A 16,675-nucleotide genomic window follows, 5' to 3' on the forward strand; every position below is an offset into this window, starting at 1 on the left:
GGGTGTCCGGATTACTTGATAAAGAGTTTCAGAATGCACATGTCCATTGGGTGTCCAGATTACCTGATAAAGAGTTTCAGAATGCACGTCCATTGGGTATCCGGATTACTTGATAAAGAGTTTCAGAATGTACATGTCCATTGGGTGTCCAGATGACTTGATAAAGAGTTTCAGAACGTACATGTCCTTTGGGTGTCCGGATTACTTGATAAAGAGTTTCAGAATGTACATGTCCTTTGGGTGTCCAGATTACTTGATAAAGAGTTTCAGAATGTACATGTCCTTTGGGTGTCCAGATTACTTGATAAAGAGTTTCAGAATGTACATGTCCTTTGGGTGTCCAGATTACTTGATAAAGAACAAATGAGTTCAAGGATAAAGATCTGCAAGATCCAAAATTGGAAAAAAAAATTGGGGTGGGGGGAATGGTACTAAGGGAGGCAATCACATGGTCACTGCCAATGCTGTCACATGATAGGCTGCTACATGTATTCAAGACGTGTCACAAGATGGGATAATTGCATTAGGTCAAAATGAAGATACTTTAAGATTGACTGCTGAAATTGCTGCATCAATGAGTTTAAGTTTACTCTTTCTACATGACATTCATTACAAACGTTAGATCAACCGTCGTATACTTTAAAATGGATTCAAGTTTGAATAGTTTACTCAACTTAATCCAATCTCCATTTAATCGGCAATCACATCTATACATTAAGGTTTTACAAACCAACAGTCTCATGTTTGAACTCCCATGTGTTCATTTGCATATGAAATACTCTGTGTGTGTGTGTGTGTGTGTGTGTGTGTGAGAGAGAGAGAGAGAGAGAGAGAGAGAACTATCTCAAAAACTTGTATGTAGGAGTTGCTTTAATATGCACAATTATATTACCACTCTGGTGGGTTTGTAGTTAGAGTATCCGCCTTGGATGCAGAAGTTGCATGTTTGAAGTTCCCCAGCTGAGTAATACCAAAGACAATACAGATGGTACTAAAATTTATTTATTGAACAGTTGCATTTATACTTTGATTTATAATGCTGTTGACTTTATCTTGGCTAACAGATACCTCTGTTGACGGTGTGTGTGTGTGTGTGTGTGTGTGTAATGCCCAGAATTACATAAAATTTTGATGCCATCACAGGAATGTTCAGCCATTTTGAAATTGATGCTTTGTTTTAGAATATGATACCTACTGTTTGTATTCTGTCAACAAGTTATATTTTGTTGCTTGTTACTTTTTAACTTGCTAATTTTTGCGTGTTAATTTTTGGTGCATAAAAAATGGTTTTGTTCATTATTTTTCAAATTTAAAATCAATTGTTTTTTTTTGTTTTTTCCTGCTGGCTTGATTAGGTGAATATAGTAATCAATCGTGGACAAGATTTCACACGTGACACAATCCAGATTAATGCATTGGCAGATCCAGGATCATACGTAGCTATCTCCGCCATGCCAAATGAACTGTATATTAGAGGACTTAACGATGGACTTACTGAAAACAATGTAAGTATCATTTATACATGTTTTTATTTAGGGCAAAGACAGATGAAGGTATTGTCTGGTGTATATGTGTCTATTAGTCTAATCCTTATTACCAAGATAAACTCACATATATAACAATGATGAACTGCCTGGGACAGGTGAAATATATGTTATGAACTCATTGTATGGTAAAGTCCAGATCTCTAACAGATAATTCAATCCTCAAGTACCTAACAATTCACTGTATAGTTTAAGGTGTAAGATATTTGCTTTCTTTGTGACATGATTGACATATGACTTATTAAAAATTTGGTTCAGAATACTTACTAAACTATGTAGACACTAGACATTTTTTTTATGCCGACCAAAAGGATGTTGTCTCTCCAGGTGTCCTTTCCTAATTTTCTTCTGCACAGTAACTGGAGATTTTTATTTTTAGGCCATTGCCAAATTGTATAAGTAGCTTGCATTTAGGGTGAGAAAGAATCATCAAGTTTGGACTTGAAAGGTGAAAAGTCAGATTGACAGAAATTGAAATTATGAAAACTGTTTGTACATGGTAACTTGTGTCATAGATGCAAAATACCTTAACCAAACCTTGCTAAAGGCTTGCATTTAAGATAAGAGAGGCACCTGTTGATTTTGAGGTCAAAGGTCAAGTTACTATCAGAAGAAAATGGTTTTCATGTGATGTCTCGAGATATTTATCACCTTCATACACCAAGCTTTGTAGATGGCCTGTATTTGAGACCAGGAAGACACTTATTTGTTTTTGGAAGAAAAGTCAAGGTCACAAGGACAAAAGATATCTTTTATTTTCTTAAAAGTTTGTGCTGCATTCTTTAACTGTTTTTTTGTATGTAGCTTGAATTTAAACTAGAAAGATGACTTTTAATGTGGGCTTAAGGTAAGAGATCAAGGTCAGAGGTCAGTCCAAGAAGGAAAGTTCCAACAAAATAACTCAAGTCTGTGCCACATATCTAACTTTGTGGATGGCTTGCATTTGGGTCAAGAAGGCATTTTGACTGTAAGAAGAGGCTCTTTATGTCATGTCCAAAATTCAAAATGGCTGACTTGCTACCCTGGCAAGGAAAAGCTTCTAGTTTATGAAATCAGGCTGTTGGAGGTTAAGATCACAGTGTCTAAAAAATAAATTGTTTTTGTATCAAATTTTAAGTTCTAAAGTACATAATCTGCCTGTCCATCTCCTTTGCATGTCGTTTCCTTAGTAAAGTTCAGAAGTAAAGAAAGATTAACTGTTTACCATTATAGAATATTCCTTCTGCTGCTGTATTTCTTCCAATCCCATTCCACGCCATAACATATTTTATTCTGGTACTTCTGCCAACGGGCCCCGAGTGGCCGAGTGGTCTAAAGCGCTCTCCGTTAAAGATCACTGCCATCTCACCTCTGTCTGCGTGGGTTCGAGTCTCGGATTCGGCCAATGTGGTTATGTGAGAAAGCTTGCCAGTAGATTCTCGAGGGTCGGTGGTTCTTTCCGGGGCTTTCCCAGATTCTTACTCCGCCATTAATACTGGCCGCCATGTATAGCCTATCGTGTGCTGAAAAATGGCATTAAACCCTACAAAACAACAACAACAACAACTTCTGCCAACCCTAATAAGGGTAATATTAGTGGGTACTATGCATTACAGTCGCTGAGTCATAGTTTTATCTCATGAAGCTGAATGCTGAAGGTTATAGCTATAGTTTGGAAACTGTAATGAATATTACTAAATGCAAACCTTCATGCAAATACAACGACACAGAGGTCTAACACTTATTCTGACATAACTGTCAAAATGCTTGCTAACTTCATCAACCAGTGAAATAGTTGTATCATTTTCATATTGTTAGTCGAAGGTCACTTTAATAATTGACATTGACATTGTACATGAGTTAAATAGGTACTTGTTTTTTAGTAATGTGTATTAGATCAATGAAAAAGGCTTTTAGAAGAAAAATAATTATTGTAATAATACTATTTACAGCATGGAAGGTTTATACACCTTGTAGTACCTTGTTACCTTTGGATTAGAGCCTTTGAAAATATTCATTTATCATCTAATTACAAACAAAATATACAAGTTATGGTGCAAAAGTGTGAAAGACATTGACATATTTATGCTACTTCCTTGTTACCCTCAATTACTTTGATAACCTTGCAATTTTGATGCCACCATCTATTTAATATCAGTACATAAATTGACATGTAGTCTGTCCTCTTTCCCATATAAATCGGATGAAAATCTTAATTTTCTGGTAATTGTTTCAGCTGATTGATGAGTTGATGACATATGACATGCCAGCAAAGGGAAGCTACAGGCTCTTGTGGAGACTGAGTGAGACAGAATATCAGTACAAGTTCTTCACTGCCACAGGATATGGTATTGATGCCAACACCACATTCAGGGTGAGATTTTTATGACTTCTAGGAGGAGGTAACTGTAACCGACCCTGGTTATCTATTGAATTGAGGGCACTCCCCTTTGTCCCATGTTTGATTTAGATATATTACTTTCTCCATAACAATATTTTACTGAAGATTACCGCATGTCTTTGTTTTTTTTATCATCCCCGTGATGGATATGGTAGGAACATATAGAATTGGGCATGTCTGGCAATCTCATATGCATATACAGTCCAAACTTTGTGTACAACTTTTGCTGCATATTTTTAAGGACTGTGCTGAAACTTTGCAGATATTATTTACATGAAATCAACATGCATGTATAATTAATCATCATGCTTAGGTGCAGTTTTCTAGAGTTATGCCCCAGTTTAGCATACATGCCAACCATTACGCTTTTGGTTTAATCATTACGCTTTTTTCACTAAATTACACCTTAGGCTTAAACCTATATGGATTACGCTTTTTCGATATATCCACCTGTAAAATAATCATTTATTTGTTTTCTTGTTTTTTTAAGATCCCATTAATCCCACAAACCGTATTTTAGAAAAGGCGGCTTCTACGTAACTACAATAAAAGAGTACACTTGTCCATGGACTTGCATGCACTTTCCTAACAGAATTATGTTTTATTTATAGCAACTGTCTTATTACCAAGAAACATGCTGGTTCTACTTTCCAACTTTCAACCTCATATTCTATTTATAGCAGCTGTATGGGCTTAGTGAGGAGAGAACAGACTGGTTTTCTAATTTTTAATATATACTTGCAGATTCTTTGTTCTAAATCATATTTAGTACAGAACCAGTCTATAGGTATTTGGTGCTAAAAAGTATAATTTATTTTAGTTGACGCATGTATGAGAGCAAAAATATATCCTTTCAAATAATTTCACAGATGGATTAAAAAAAGACAAAAAATAAACGAAACAAAAACTAAACAGAATCCTCCAAAGACGAAGACAGGACGGCAGCATCATGTAACGTCTATTGCTGGTTGTGTGGAAAGAATTTTACTATTTGGAGCTAAAATTCTTCAGATGGATTCTAGTCGATGTGTGTGTTAGAGCACATATATTTTTTTCAAGAATTTCAAACATGGATCAGAAAATGACAAAAAAAAACCGAATCCTCCAAAGATTCAAAGATGAATACATGAATGGCATAATGCAGCGTTCCATTCTAGGGCAGCATCGTGCTCATTGCAGTCTGTGTGGAAACGATTTTAATGTTGGGCATGGTGGTAAATTTGATGTGGAGAAACACTTGAAAACAAAGAAACACATCAAGTTAGTTCGTCTTACGAACTCCAATATTAATGTAACTTCTTTTTTACAGCAGAACTCAAGTGCAGACATGAATGTTATAAATGCAGAGGTGTTATTTACTGAGTTCTTAATAGAAAGATAATGAAGATCTTGCTATTGGTGCAGAAGCAAGAGAATTCATAGAACACAATTCTACTCTAGCTGTGAAGGTGTTTTATGATAATGTTACAGATTATTATGCTACAGCCTGTGATTACATGCTCCAGAAATTCCCCTATGGAGATGAAGTACTTTTAAATGCTTCTTTGCTGATGTAAATGAGAGACAGTCAAAAAGTTTCAAAAGTGTTGATTCTTGTCAAGAGATATCCATTTTTATTGCCGCCCTTGTCTACCTTGGATCATCTGGAAGGAGAATTCCTGAAGTATCGATTCTACCTGACAATATACTTAATGCAGATAGAGTTGATGTGCAATGGCACCTTATTTTCCAGCTAAAAGACCCAATCACTGGAAGATATAAATTTCCTCTTCTTTGTCAGGTTATGAAAGGAATATTGGTTCTTTACCATTCTAATGCTGACTTTGAGAGATTGTTCAGTATTGTTAACAAAAAATAAAACTGAATTCAGATCCAGGCTCTGTAAACCAGCACTACTGGTGTGCAAAACATTCATGGTCTCAGCTGGTACAAAGTGTTTTGAAATGCAACATGATATTCTGTTGCTTTCTAAAGCTAAAAGTGCTACATATGAAAACTTTTAAGCAGTAGATGAGGTTAAAAGATGAGAGGGGCAAATAAATCATTGTTCGTTGAATTTTTAGCATGTTATATGTGTATTACTCTTTTTCTGCTTGGATTCCTCTTTTTGTCCACTTGGATTACTCTTTTTCCTTGTCCGGGGTTGGCATGTATGGTTTAGTGTTAGATGTAAAACTATATATATATATATATATATATATATATATATATTCCTGTGTTCACAGCTTTTGATGAAACACTTCTTTGGAGTCTCGCTTTTTGCACAGCTTTAAATATTTAAAAGAAATATATTCTTGTTTTTCCCATGCTATCAGTCTTTGTTATAAGGCCAGCAATGTACTTATCTTAAGGCAGGTTTTAAAATCCTGCATATTACTCTAAAGATTACCCTTATTTTGGTGTTAAATGTATTGATTTGCTTTGAAACTTGTTCAACATTATTGATGTGAGATTAACATGCCCATATCCTTCTCTTGTCACACTGATGCATTTCTAATTTAATACTACTTCATGAACTGTATGATAATGATAAAAATTGATCAGAATTGTTAAGATAGTATATAAAAAAAAGACATCCAAAATTTAATGTTGCAACATACACAATATACACGATAGAAATGCAGATTTACTGTAATAATAAATTAGTGGAAAACCTGTACATTATGAAAGAGTGAATGAGGAATTTTTAAAGAATTTTGTCCGTATGACTGACATCCTTTGTATAATTGTGGAAGTATTCATTGTAAGTTATTTTTCAGTTTATTTATTCTTTGTCATTATTTTTAAAGATATAAAAATTGACCAAAACTATCTTATCATAATTTAACTCTAAAGTGGCAATTTCTGTTTACTAAATTGTGATTTCAGATCAACATGTATATGTACAAGAATAATGTAATCATTATGCACTGTTTTAAGAGTAAGATATAATTTCAACTTGTGTATGACTCATCATTATGGTATTTTATCAAAAAAATGATTTAGAGAGATCACTTAAACAAGGCACAGAAAGGCTTCAAAAGTACCAGAAACAATGAAAAAGTAAATTTATTATTAAAGCTAAATGTTTACAAAACATTTTTGTTTTACCATATGTAAGAAATATGCAAATTTCAGCTTGAAATAACCATGAGATTTTTCAAAAAGTGACCAAAGACCAGTATCAAAATAGTGGATGGTGCATGTGTTTGGATGCATGGTGTGAATTTTCTTGAAAAAATATCATAAAGATGAATTCACTTTTGACTTACCGGTATGTACACACAAATTATGCATAAAACATTACATTTTAGAGCAACATATAATGTCAGTATGTGTATTACTCAAGAATATAGTAGTTCATAAAAACATGGAGGGGGGATACTTTATAAAAATTCACAGAAAGGCTACCAAAGTACCTGGAACACAGGAAATGTCTATTTATTCTTATAGCTGAATGTTCACCCAACATGTCTGTATACCCAAATGTAAGAAATATTCAAATGTCAGCTTTAAATAACATGAGGTCAAGATTTTGCAAAAAGTGACCAAGACCAATATTAAAAATGGTGGATGGTGCATTTGTTTTTTTTGCTCCCAGAGAATTTATTTGTAAAGATATTGTGAAGATAAGTTCAGTTTTCGATTCAGTACAATTGAGTTATGCAGGAAATATTATTTATTTATTTATTCTAAACTTCTGGAAAATTCATCCCCTGTTGTTGTCATTAGGTCAGTAACTTGTTACATGGTTAGGACTGTAAATTTTTATTTTTTGGTCTGGAAAAGGTCTGAAATCTTTTTGTAACTTTGTGGCAGGAACCCTGGTGTGATTTATATAGCAAATTTTGACCTTGTATTTTAAAACTGTTGTATTTTGTACCTTTTATCTTTTTTATATTTTTTTTAAAATATTAAAATATGTATTTTTATTGTTTATCTTGAGGTACTTCATTAAGTTTTGTGTGCCTTTTTTATATTTACATTTTTGGAGCTTTACTATTAATTATGGTGATGAATTTGCCAACATGCCACCAAACCCTAATACAAACATACTTTTAGAAGGACATCTTGTAAATGTTGTTGTTTTTCCCAAAGCAGTTTAGCTGCAGTAAGATGCAAATAATATCAATAATTTCCTTGTGTGCATAGACTTTCATCTTCATGCAAATAGACTGTCATGTCATATATATTATTTGTGTCAGGGGTTATCATTTTCACTATATGAATCAATGTTCTTCTAATTAAAGGAATGAAATTAACAGCTCAGCTGTATATTTTACCTATGAAACCAGGTATTTGTATTTTGTTGAAGCTCTAGTTATTATATTTGATCTTGTAAGAGAGCTTTTATTTCTTTCAATTCAGGATGCTGGCTTATTGGTCCTGTCAGATGCCTCCATGCCCCGCATCATCAGTAAGTCTAGGCAATTATTTTTGTATTTTGACTACATATAAACCCTCATATACATGCATGCATATAAAATCAATTTCTCTATCCTCCCTCCCCCCCCCTCTGTATTAGGTTAAGTCCTATATCCAGTAACATACTGAGGCCAGAGCATGAGATGTTTGAAGTCTCTTTTCACATCATCTCTTAAAGTAGAGTGTAACTAGTGTACTTATTTTCTTTTCTAAATTTATTACCAAAATTATTTCCACCATATTGTGCATTTTCTGTCCATGATGTATTTTCATTATGACTATACTTATTCCTTTTACCTCTGTTTTGCAGATGACTGTGAAAAACAGAATGGATACCGGGCTTGTTTTGATGGTTCCTGTTACCATGTCAATCAGTCATGTAATGGTATCTTTGACTGCCCTAATGACTGGGCAGATGAACAAGGATGTAAGTCAGAGCTTAAAACAGTATCTCATCTGTCAAAGAGACTTATCAAGAAGAACAAAATTTTTTCCCTTGATTTTGTAGGTGCACTGGAGTAAACATTTATCTTGCAAATGTCCCTAGAAGCATGGAATTTTTCCCTCTTCAGTGTTGATTTTGTAAACACACTGGAGTAAATTTCATCCACAAATATTGTCAGAAATCTGAAATATTTCCTACATTGGAGTAAAAATATTGTAACATGTGCTTTAAGATGCTATTAATTTTGCTAGACTGCTACATGTCCTTGACAAATTAAAAGGTCGAGTACGAGCACTAAAAATAGATCACCATAACCTGAATTTTATCATGTAAAGAATAACTATGATTGACATACATTTCTTCTACATTGTTGACTTCTGCAGTCTAGTGTTTTCGTTCGACAAATTAGCTTCAGTGACAGAAGTAAAATTTGCATCAGCATTCTGCACTCCAGTAATTACATTCGTTGATACAATTGATTCTCTAATCAGTTTTTGTGGATTTTTACAATTCATTGTCTGAGTGCATTTCAGTTAGTAACTGTAGAACTTGATCATTCTTTACATGGGGCATTTTGACTGTATCAGAGTAACTGTATGGACTCGGGCAGAGAAGGGTGATGATTGTGTTTTCAGCAGTTCACTTTGACTGAATCAGAGAAAACACATGGACTTGAGAAGGGGGATGATTCTACTTTTAGCAAGTCACTGTGACTGAATCAGAGTACATGCATGGACTTCTGGGCAGAGAGATGTTTGTACTTTCAGATGGAAAATTTGAATGAATCAGAGTAAATGCATGGGCTTAGATGCCATTTTTTAATCCCGTTATTATTTCAGAAAGCTGCAAAATCAGGTAATCACAATGATATTTTGCATATACAGAAAATTAGATATGTTGAAGTGTGGTTTACAAGTGAGTTGTTCTTTAAATCAGTAAAACTTTGTTAGGATTTTGCCAAAACTCAGTGCTGTAGATTGAAAGCATAGAAAAGATCTAAGAGACTTCCTAATGCAATCATGCATTTTTCTCCTCTTTTTATCCCCAGGTGTTGTTGAAGATCCACGTTACAACAATCGAATAATGAACATGATTGAGCGAGTCAGCCGCTATCTCCGCTTCTATGAGGAAAGCAGCTGGGCATGGCAGGAGCAATTTGTCAAGTATGTAACTTGATTATTTTTTGAGCGCGAGTACAGGTCAGTAAGCTTAATGGCAGAGATGTCAGTAATTCTGGTATTTCTGTAAATATTGAGTTTCCATGCAAAGTCATCATTTTGTTTCATAAAATATTTAGTGGGAGGTTTTTATAAGGACATGGGTATAGTCGTGCAAAAAGTACTGCAGCATCAAGACATACAGTGGAAATACCTCTGCCTATTTCCTTTTAACTGTTTATTCTAAATGATGGACGGGTCTACAGATTTCATTGTATCAGTATGAAAAAAAATGCCTTGGCAGTAAACCAGGTGAAAAAATCACAGTGTAAATAAGAGACAGTAATGGAGAACATTTTGGAAGAAATTTTTAACTTCTTAACTTGAGTATGTCATTCAAAGGGGAAGCTAAGTAAACCTTAGTAATTGGAGGAAGAATTTACTCCTGAGACCTAATAACAGGTACACATTTTCTGCTTACAGGATTGAAAGTCATTGTGAAAATGTGTCCCATTTATTGAATTGGTGATCACATGACCTGCTAAGATTCTGGAAAGTTGATTCTTGGATTCCTGATAATCATCCTAATGGGTTGACATCTCAGAATAGGGTTGACTAGGGCATAGTATGATCTCTACTCTTCACCTTCTTTGAGCCACAGTTTGTGTTGTCACTGCACCTTCAATGCTTCCACACATCATGTAAAGATTCCATTACACCACAAGACTTAATTGTTATGCCAAGTGTGGCCAGTTTTAAAAAGCAGTTGATATTCTCCTGTGCTTGGCCAAGATCATGGGTCCCAAAAGTTGAATATACGTGCCAAAAATTTAATATATGTAAACAACATTTTTATGCACTGGTTACATACCTTTGAGCTTATATTTAATAAATATTTATACAACTGACCTCAGAGATTCATATTTTGACTTAAATGGAGAAAAGCAAAACATTGAAAAATATGTGCATTTGTTGGCCTCTTTTTGCACAAATCACAACTGGATGTAGGCACAAACAAGCATAATAATACAGACTATCTCATTTCACAGCATTTTTACTGAAGCTTTCTGTGAAACTTGACATCAAGGAGTAATGTGACATAAAAATATATAATTGGAAACCATTATCTGCAGAACATACACAAGATCAACTTTTTCCCACTAAAAATGTCTGCTTGTTCTTGAATCTAGCTGGAATCAGCCTAGCACTATTTTTACTTCATCTTTAATCAAGCTGGGATCAGCCTAGCACTATTTCTACTTATCTTGAATCAAACTGGGATCAGCCTAGCACTATTTCTACTTCATCTTGAATCTAGCTGGGATCAACCTAGCACTGTTTCTACTAGATCTTGAATCAAGCTGGGATCAACATAGAACTGCTTCTACTTGATTTGTTATCATGCTCAGTATACACTCTTATGCTGGGTTCAGCATAGCTCCGCTATGTCAGAAGAAGTGTGGATTGTTAGTAGCAATGACCTGTGTTTGGGGGGGGGTTGGACATTCCTGAAAATGGCAAGTAGGACATTAGTTTGATTGAAAAGTATTAAAGACTGATCTAAGGTTTTGACTATTTGCCTTATTTAAGAGATTATAGTTGAGATCACCTGTGAAACAAACATTTCCATACACGCTATGTTTTTTCAGACCATGAATATTGACGACTTTCAACAATAGCTTTTCGTATGCTCAATATGCCCAGTATTTATCATTAGTATTATCAGATGTATTATAAAATATATAGAATTTTAAGGTATATTTTTATATTGTATGATTTTAATATTTCTTTTATGTATCAAAGAAGCAATAAATTCATTAAATGTTTTCACACCTCGCAAGGTGCTCTGCATTAAGAGGCTAGTGTTTGGACTGGTTGGCCTGGTGTCAGGATAATGTGACTGGGTGGGATATTGTGCTACATGTCTGCAGCACAATGCCTCAATGCTAGCCATCATCATACACTGCCACACTGCAGACAACTTAGCACTATGACTGAAAAATTGTAAAAGTTAAAATTGTAAAATCTAAATCACACTCACACACACACACACACCATGTAGCATCAGACTAGATTATGAAAAATATGTACAAAAAAGAACACAACTGCAGGAATAGGGTAATCAGTTATTCGCTTTTGATAAAGTTAAGAACACTGCAATATCAGCATGTGTTTGTGTTTTCAGGCCAGACGGACAGGTCCAGATAAGGCTGAATGTCTCCAAGTACCCTCTGTCCTGGGTCATAAATGGTCTGTCCATCAGCCGTGACAATGGCCTTGGTCTTATGCAGAGGCCTATAAAGGTAAAGTGTACATTCGCTACAAACAGTCCAGGTGCTTCATTGTTTTTCTTGGAAGTTTTATAATTTTATGGGATTGGGAAATGGAGATGGAGACATGTCATATTTGGGAAGAAAACATTATTTTAAAGAGGCTCATTTTTATAATGGCCCCATGGGACTCATGGAAAATGCTCCAAAACACCATAATCATTTGCACAAGTTAGCTGTTGGAACTTTCAACCTTTCAAAGTGGAATATGCTTCAACAAATGTTTGTGTAAAACATTTGGAATTAAGTATTGTATGCAAGGTAAAGGTTATATAAAAAGTGATGATTCTGTTTATTATTAACTGTAATGGATTTGATATTAGTTTCCAGCAATGGCTGCAGCAAGGATGGCCACAGTATCTTCTCTGCTGACATAATATTTATGTTAAAGTTCTGTGCTAATGTTTCTGCACATTTTAACATGATGGATACGGTTATCATTATTGCTAACATATTTATGTTAAAGTTCTGTGTTAATGTTTTTGCACATTCAGACTTGATGGATAGGGGCATCTTCAGTGCAAATATTTTATTTTCAAGTTCTTTCTTAATGTTTCTGCAAGACAAAATAGGGGTGGGGGAGGGGTGGAAGTCATTTTAAGTGCAGACTTTGTACATTAATGGTTTTGTTTTTGCAAGTGTGAAAGAATGGGGGAAGCAGATACATAAATTCAATGTGCAGGTCACCTCACCTCAAAGTTGTTTCCTTTTAAATGAAATGATGGCCATATAAAAGACTCCATATGTCATGAAGGGGGAAAATGGCAAAAATATGGGGTAGCTTCACTTGGAATCTGTCAATAGGGACCACAGTTTTGCTTGCTAATTTGGATTTGGAGTCTCACAGTATGGGACCACTGTGCTTGCTGATTTGAATTCTGAGTCTTGCAATATGAGACCATTGTGCTTGCTAATTTGGATTTTGGAGTCTCACAGTACGGGACCACTGTGCTTGCTAATTTGAATTCGGAGTCTCACAGTATGGGACCACTGTGCTTGCTGATTTGAATTCGGAGTCTTGCAGTAGGGGACCACTGTGCTTGCTAATTTGGATTTGGAGTCTTGCAGTAGGGGGCCACTGTGCTTGCTAATTTGAACTTAGAGACTTGCAGTAGGGGACCACTGTGCTTGCTAATTTGAACTTGGAGTCTGGCAGTAGAGGACCACTGTGTTTGCTAATTTGAACTTGGAGTCTCACAATAGGGGACCACTGTGCTTGCTAAGTTGAAATTGGCATCTTGCAGTAGGGGACCACTGTGCTTGCTAATTTAGATTTAGAGTTGCAGTAGGGGACCACTGCTTGCTAATTTAGATTTGGAGTCTCATTGTAAGGGACCACTGTGCTTGCTAATTTGGATTTTGGAGTTTCTTAATAGCAGACCATTGTGCTTGCTAATTTGAAATCACTTAGTTTTTTTTCAGTATGATGCAACACGTTATATGTACATCATCGTTGAGGCCCCAGACCTGATAGTAAGAGGGGAGCAGATTGGTGTTCGTGTAACTGTCTTTAACTACTGGTACAATGATGACTACTTAGAGGTAAGTGTCTGCATAATCCATACATCTAAATTAAAATATAGATATAAAGTAAGATGATTTTAAACATAAAAGATCATAGATATCATATGTACAAGTACACAGACACATCTACAACAACGGACTGCTTGCCATTGTTAAGAATGAAATTATGTAGTACATTTAAAGAGTAATTTGTTCAGTCTACAATTAATACGATAACTTAAAAGAACGTCATAGTTCCACAGAAACTTCAAGATACAGTTCTTACTATTAGGTCATCATTGAGAAAACATACTTTCTCATTACTTCATTGAAACTGAATCTTATAATTTAAAAACATGTTTGAGGCACTGTTCCATCTTGGAAAGCTTAATATTATATGAAGACTATTATTATAACCTATAACTACTTTTCTTTTCATACATTCACTAAAATATTTTTTTCTAGGGTGGATAAGGCCCTAAAAAATAATATAATACAAAGTCATATTGCAAAGACACATGCTTCATGCTTTTTCTAGGGTGGATAAGGCCCTAATTAATAATATAATACAAAGTCATATTGCAAAGACACATCCTTCATGCTTTATAAAGAGTGGACAAGACCCTAATATCATAATGTAAGTAGTATCACAAAGACACATTTTTCATGCTTTACACCTTGATATACAGAGTAGGATTTGGGGATGATGAATTTATCTATATAAGATACAGCTCCAGCTGTGGGACTTTAGAATAATGAATTTATCTATATAAGATATAGCTCCAGTTGTTGAACTGTAGAATAATGAATTTATCTGTATAAGATATAGCTCCAGCTGTAGGACTTTAGGATAATGAATTTATCTGTATAAGATATAGCTCCAGCTGTGGGACTTTAGAATAATGAATTTATCTGTATAAGATATAGCTCCAGCTGTAGGACTTTAGAATAATGAATTTATCTGTATAAGATATAGCTCCAGCTGTGGGACTTTAGAATAATGAATTTATCTGTATAAGATATAGCTCCAGCTGTGGGACTTTAGAACAATGAATTTATCTGTATAAGATATAGCTCCAGCTGTGGGACTTTAGAATAATGAATTGATATAAGATGTTGATGTTAAGAACACCACTTTTTTTTCATGTTGCAGGTACTGATTACAATGCATGATGGAGGTGAAGACTACAGCTTTGTCTGGGTAGAGGAAATGGGCATCACCAAGGCTTACAACCCAAAGACTGTTCCTGGAGATCACCAGACTCTAGTTTTTGTAAGGCATCTTTGTATGCAGACACACAGACAGACAGACAGACACACACACACATGCATGTGTGTATACACAGTGAAACCAAAACGTTGTCCTAATCCCAGATATTTTCCTTATTTAATTGCTATAAAAACTGTTCATTAAAAACCGAATTATCACTGGTGTAAAAAAATTGACACAACTTTTCAGTCCCAAATTTTAGTTCTACACTAAAATGAAATCCAACATTAATCACACTGCAACTGCCAGTTCCTAATCGTGAGGTTGAGCAATGGTTTGAAAATAGTCCAGAGCATGTGTAAAATTAAACAAACCCCAGTACAATAGTCAGTTGGTATAATCTTTGCACCTGATACAGATCACATCCTGTGTTGATAATAGGCAGTTGGTATAATCTTTGCACCGTAAACAGATTAAAGCTAGTATAGACAATAGGAAATTGGTATAATCTTTAACACTGGCTAAATTGACAGCATTCAAAATTAATTATAGTATTGTGCCAGTGGTTGTGCAAATCAAGGAGTTTGTGTTTTACCGCTGATCATTAGACTATATCCAATGTTAAACACGTAATTGGTCCTTATTCTACTGACTTGTGAGACTTGTCTCCTGATGCTTGACATTTTTGTCAACAAAGACCAGAAAAAGAACAACTTTACAACTATGTTCTCATATTTACCAGCTTGTGACATTTTATCAAATCATGTGAATTCACGTAAACATGCATATGTTGATTGTTTTTGCATTAAATCACTTAATATGAACATCAGTGGAAGTAGATTTAGTATATTAATAAAACAAAATAAGTAATAATCAGTATACATATTTTTATCATTAAGGGGACAGAACCTGTTGCATCTTACTTTAGATGAAATTTGAGAATCTCATTAAACCTAAAAACCCTCCAGGATTGAAACTGTTACTAGGTCACATTGATTTTCATGGTCTTGAAATACTAATAGATCTTTTCAGATCATATTTCCTGAAAATTAACATGGTACCCAGATGTTTGTGAAATTTAAACTTAAAGCTTGCAAAGGAGGTATGAAAAGTTGTAACAAAACATCAGTATACTTTAAAAATAAATTTGCTGGAAAAAGTCGTTACAGGTCTCGTTTTTGCTGTTGCTTCAGTTTTAGTATCATCCTTCCATTCTCCATCACCTCAAACTATTTCTTTATAAACATGATTTGTTTTCTTTCGCCAATAGAATTGCAAGCTACAATAGTATTTTATGCCGCTTAACCTAACAACTAATGATTAATTGAAAGCAAGCACTCTTACTACCTCCATAAAAAACACATTACAGTTAATTGACCAGATGTTTCTGGTTATGTATGAGAGTAAAGTTTTATTTGATCTTGTTTTCAAACCAGTACTGGAAGATAATAATAATAAAGGTCAGTTGTTGTTGCTAGTATCTTTGTTCTTTTTAATTAGTGCCTAAAATATATATTTTATTATCAAGGCCTGATACATGCTGCCACACAGTATGGTTAAAAATCACATGATATAACATATGTAAAATCCATAGTACAAAACTTAGAGCAGTAGTTCAGTCTAGGGTTTTGAAAAGTACAGGATATAAGTTTGCCCGTTTCTTTTGTCTTGTTTGTGCTTAGTGGCTTCAGAGGGCTGGAAG

At 34.6% G+C, this 16,675-nt stretch overlaps 1 protein-coding gene across 2 annotated transcripts in view; it reads left to right on the forward strand.

Moving 5' to 3' along the window:
* LOC149785884 (CD109 antigen-like) overlaps positions 1-16,675 on the forward strand; it is a 117,746-nt gene that overhangs the window by 59,479 nt on the left and 41,592 nt on the right. For both annotated transcript variants that reach the window (XM_089979874.1, XM_089979875.1), the window contains exons 15-22: positions 1,356-1,505; positions 3,760-3,897; positions 8,272-8,320; positions 8,639-8,755; positions 9,822-9,936; positions 12,116-12,233; positions 13,683-13,802; positions 14,917-15,036. In XM_089979874.1, coding sequence (XP_089836000.1) covers positions 1,356-1,505; positions 3,760-3,897; positions 8,272-8,320; positions 8,639-8,755; positions 9,822-9,936; positions 12,116-12,233; positions 13,683-13,802; positions 14,917-15,036 — 927 coding nt within the window. The remainder of the gene's footprint in view (positions 1-1,355; positions 1,506-3,759; positions 3,898-8,271; positions 8,321-8,638; positions 8,756-9,821; positions 9,937-12,115; positions 12,234-13,682; positions 13,803-14,916; positions 15,037-16,675) is intronic.

Source organism: Sinohyriopsis cumingii, chromosome 13 (genome assembly GCF_028554795.1).
Source record: "Sinohyriopsis cumingii isolate HCF-2022 chromosome 13, ASM2855479v2, whole genome shotgun sequence".
Lineage (NCBI taxonomy): Eukaryota > Metazoa > Mollusca > Bivalvia > Unionida > Unionidae > Sinohyriopsis > Sinohyriopsis cumingii.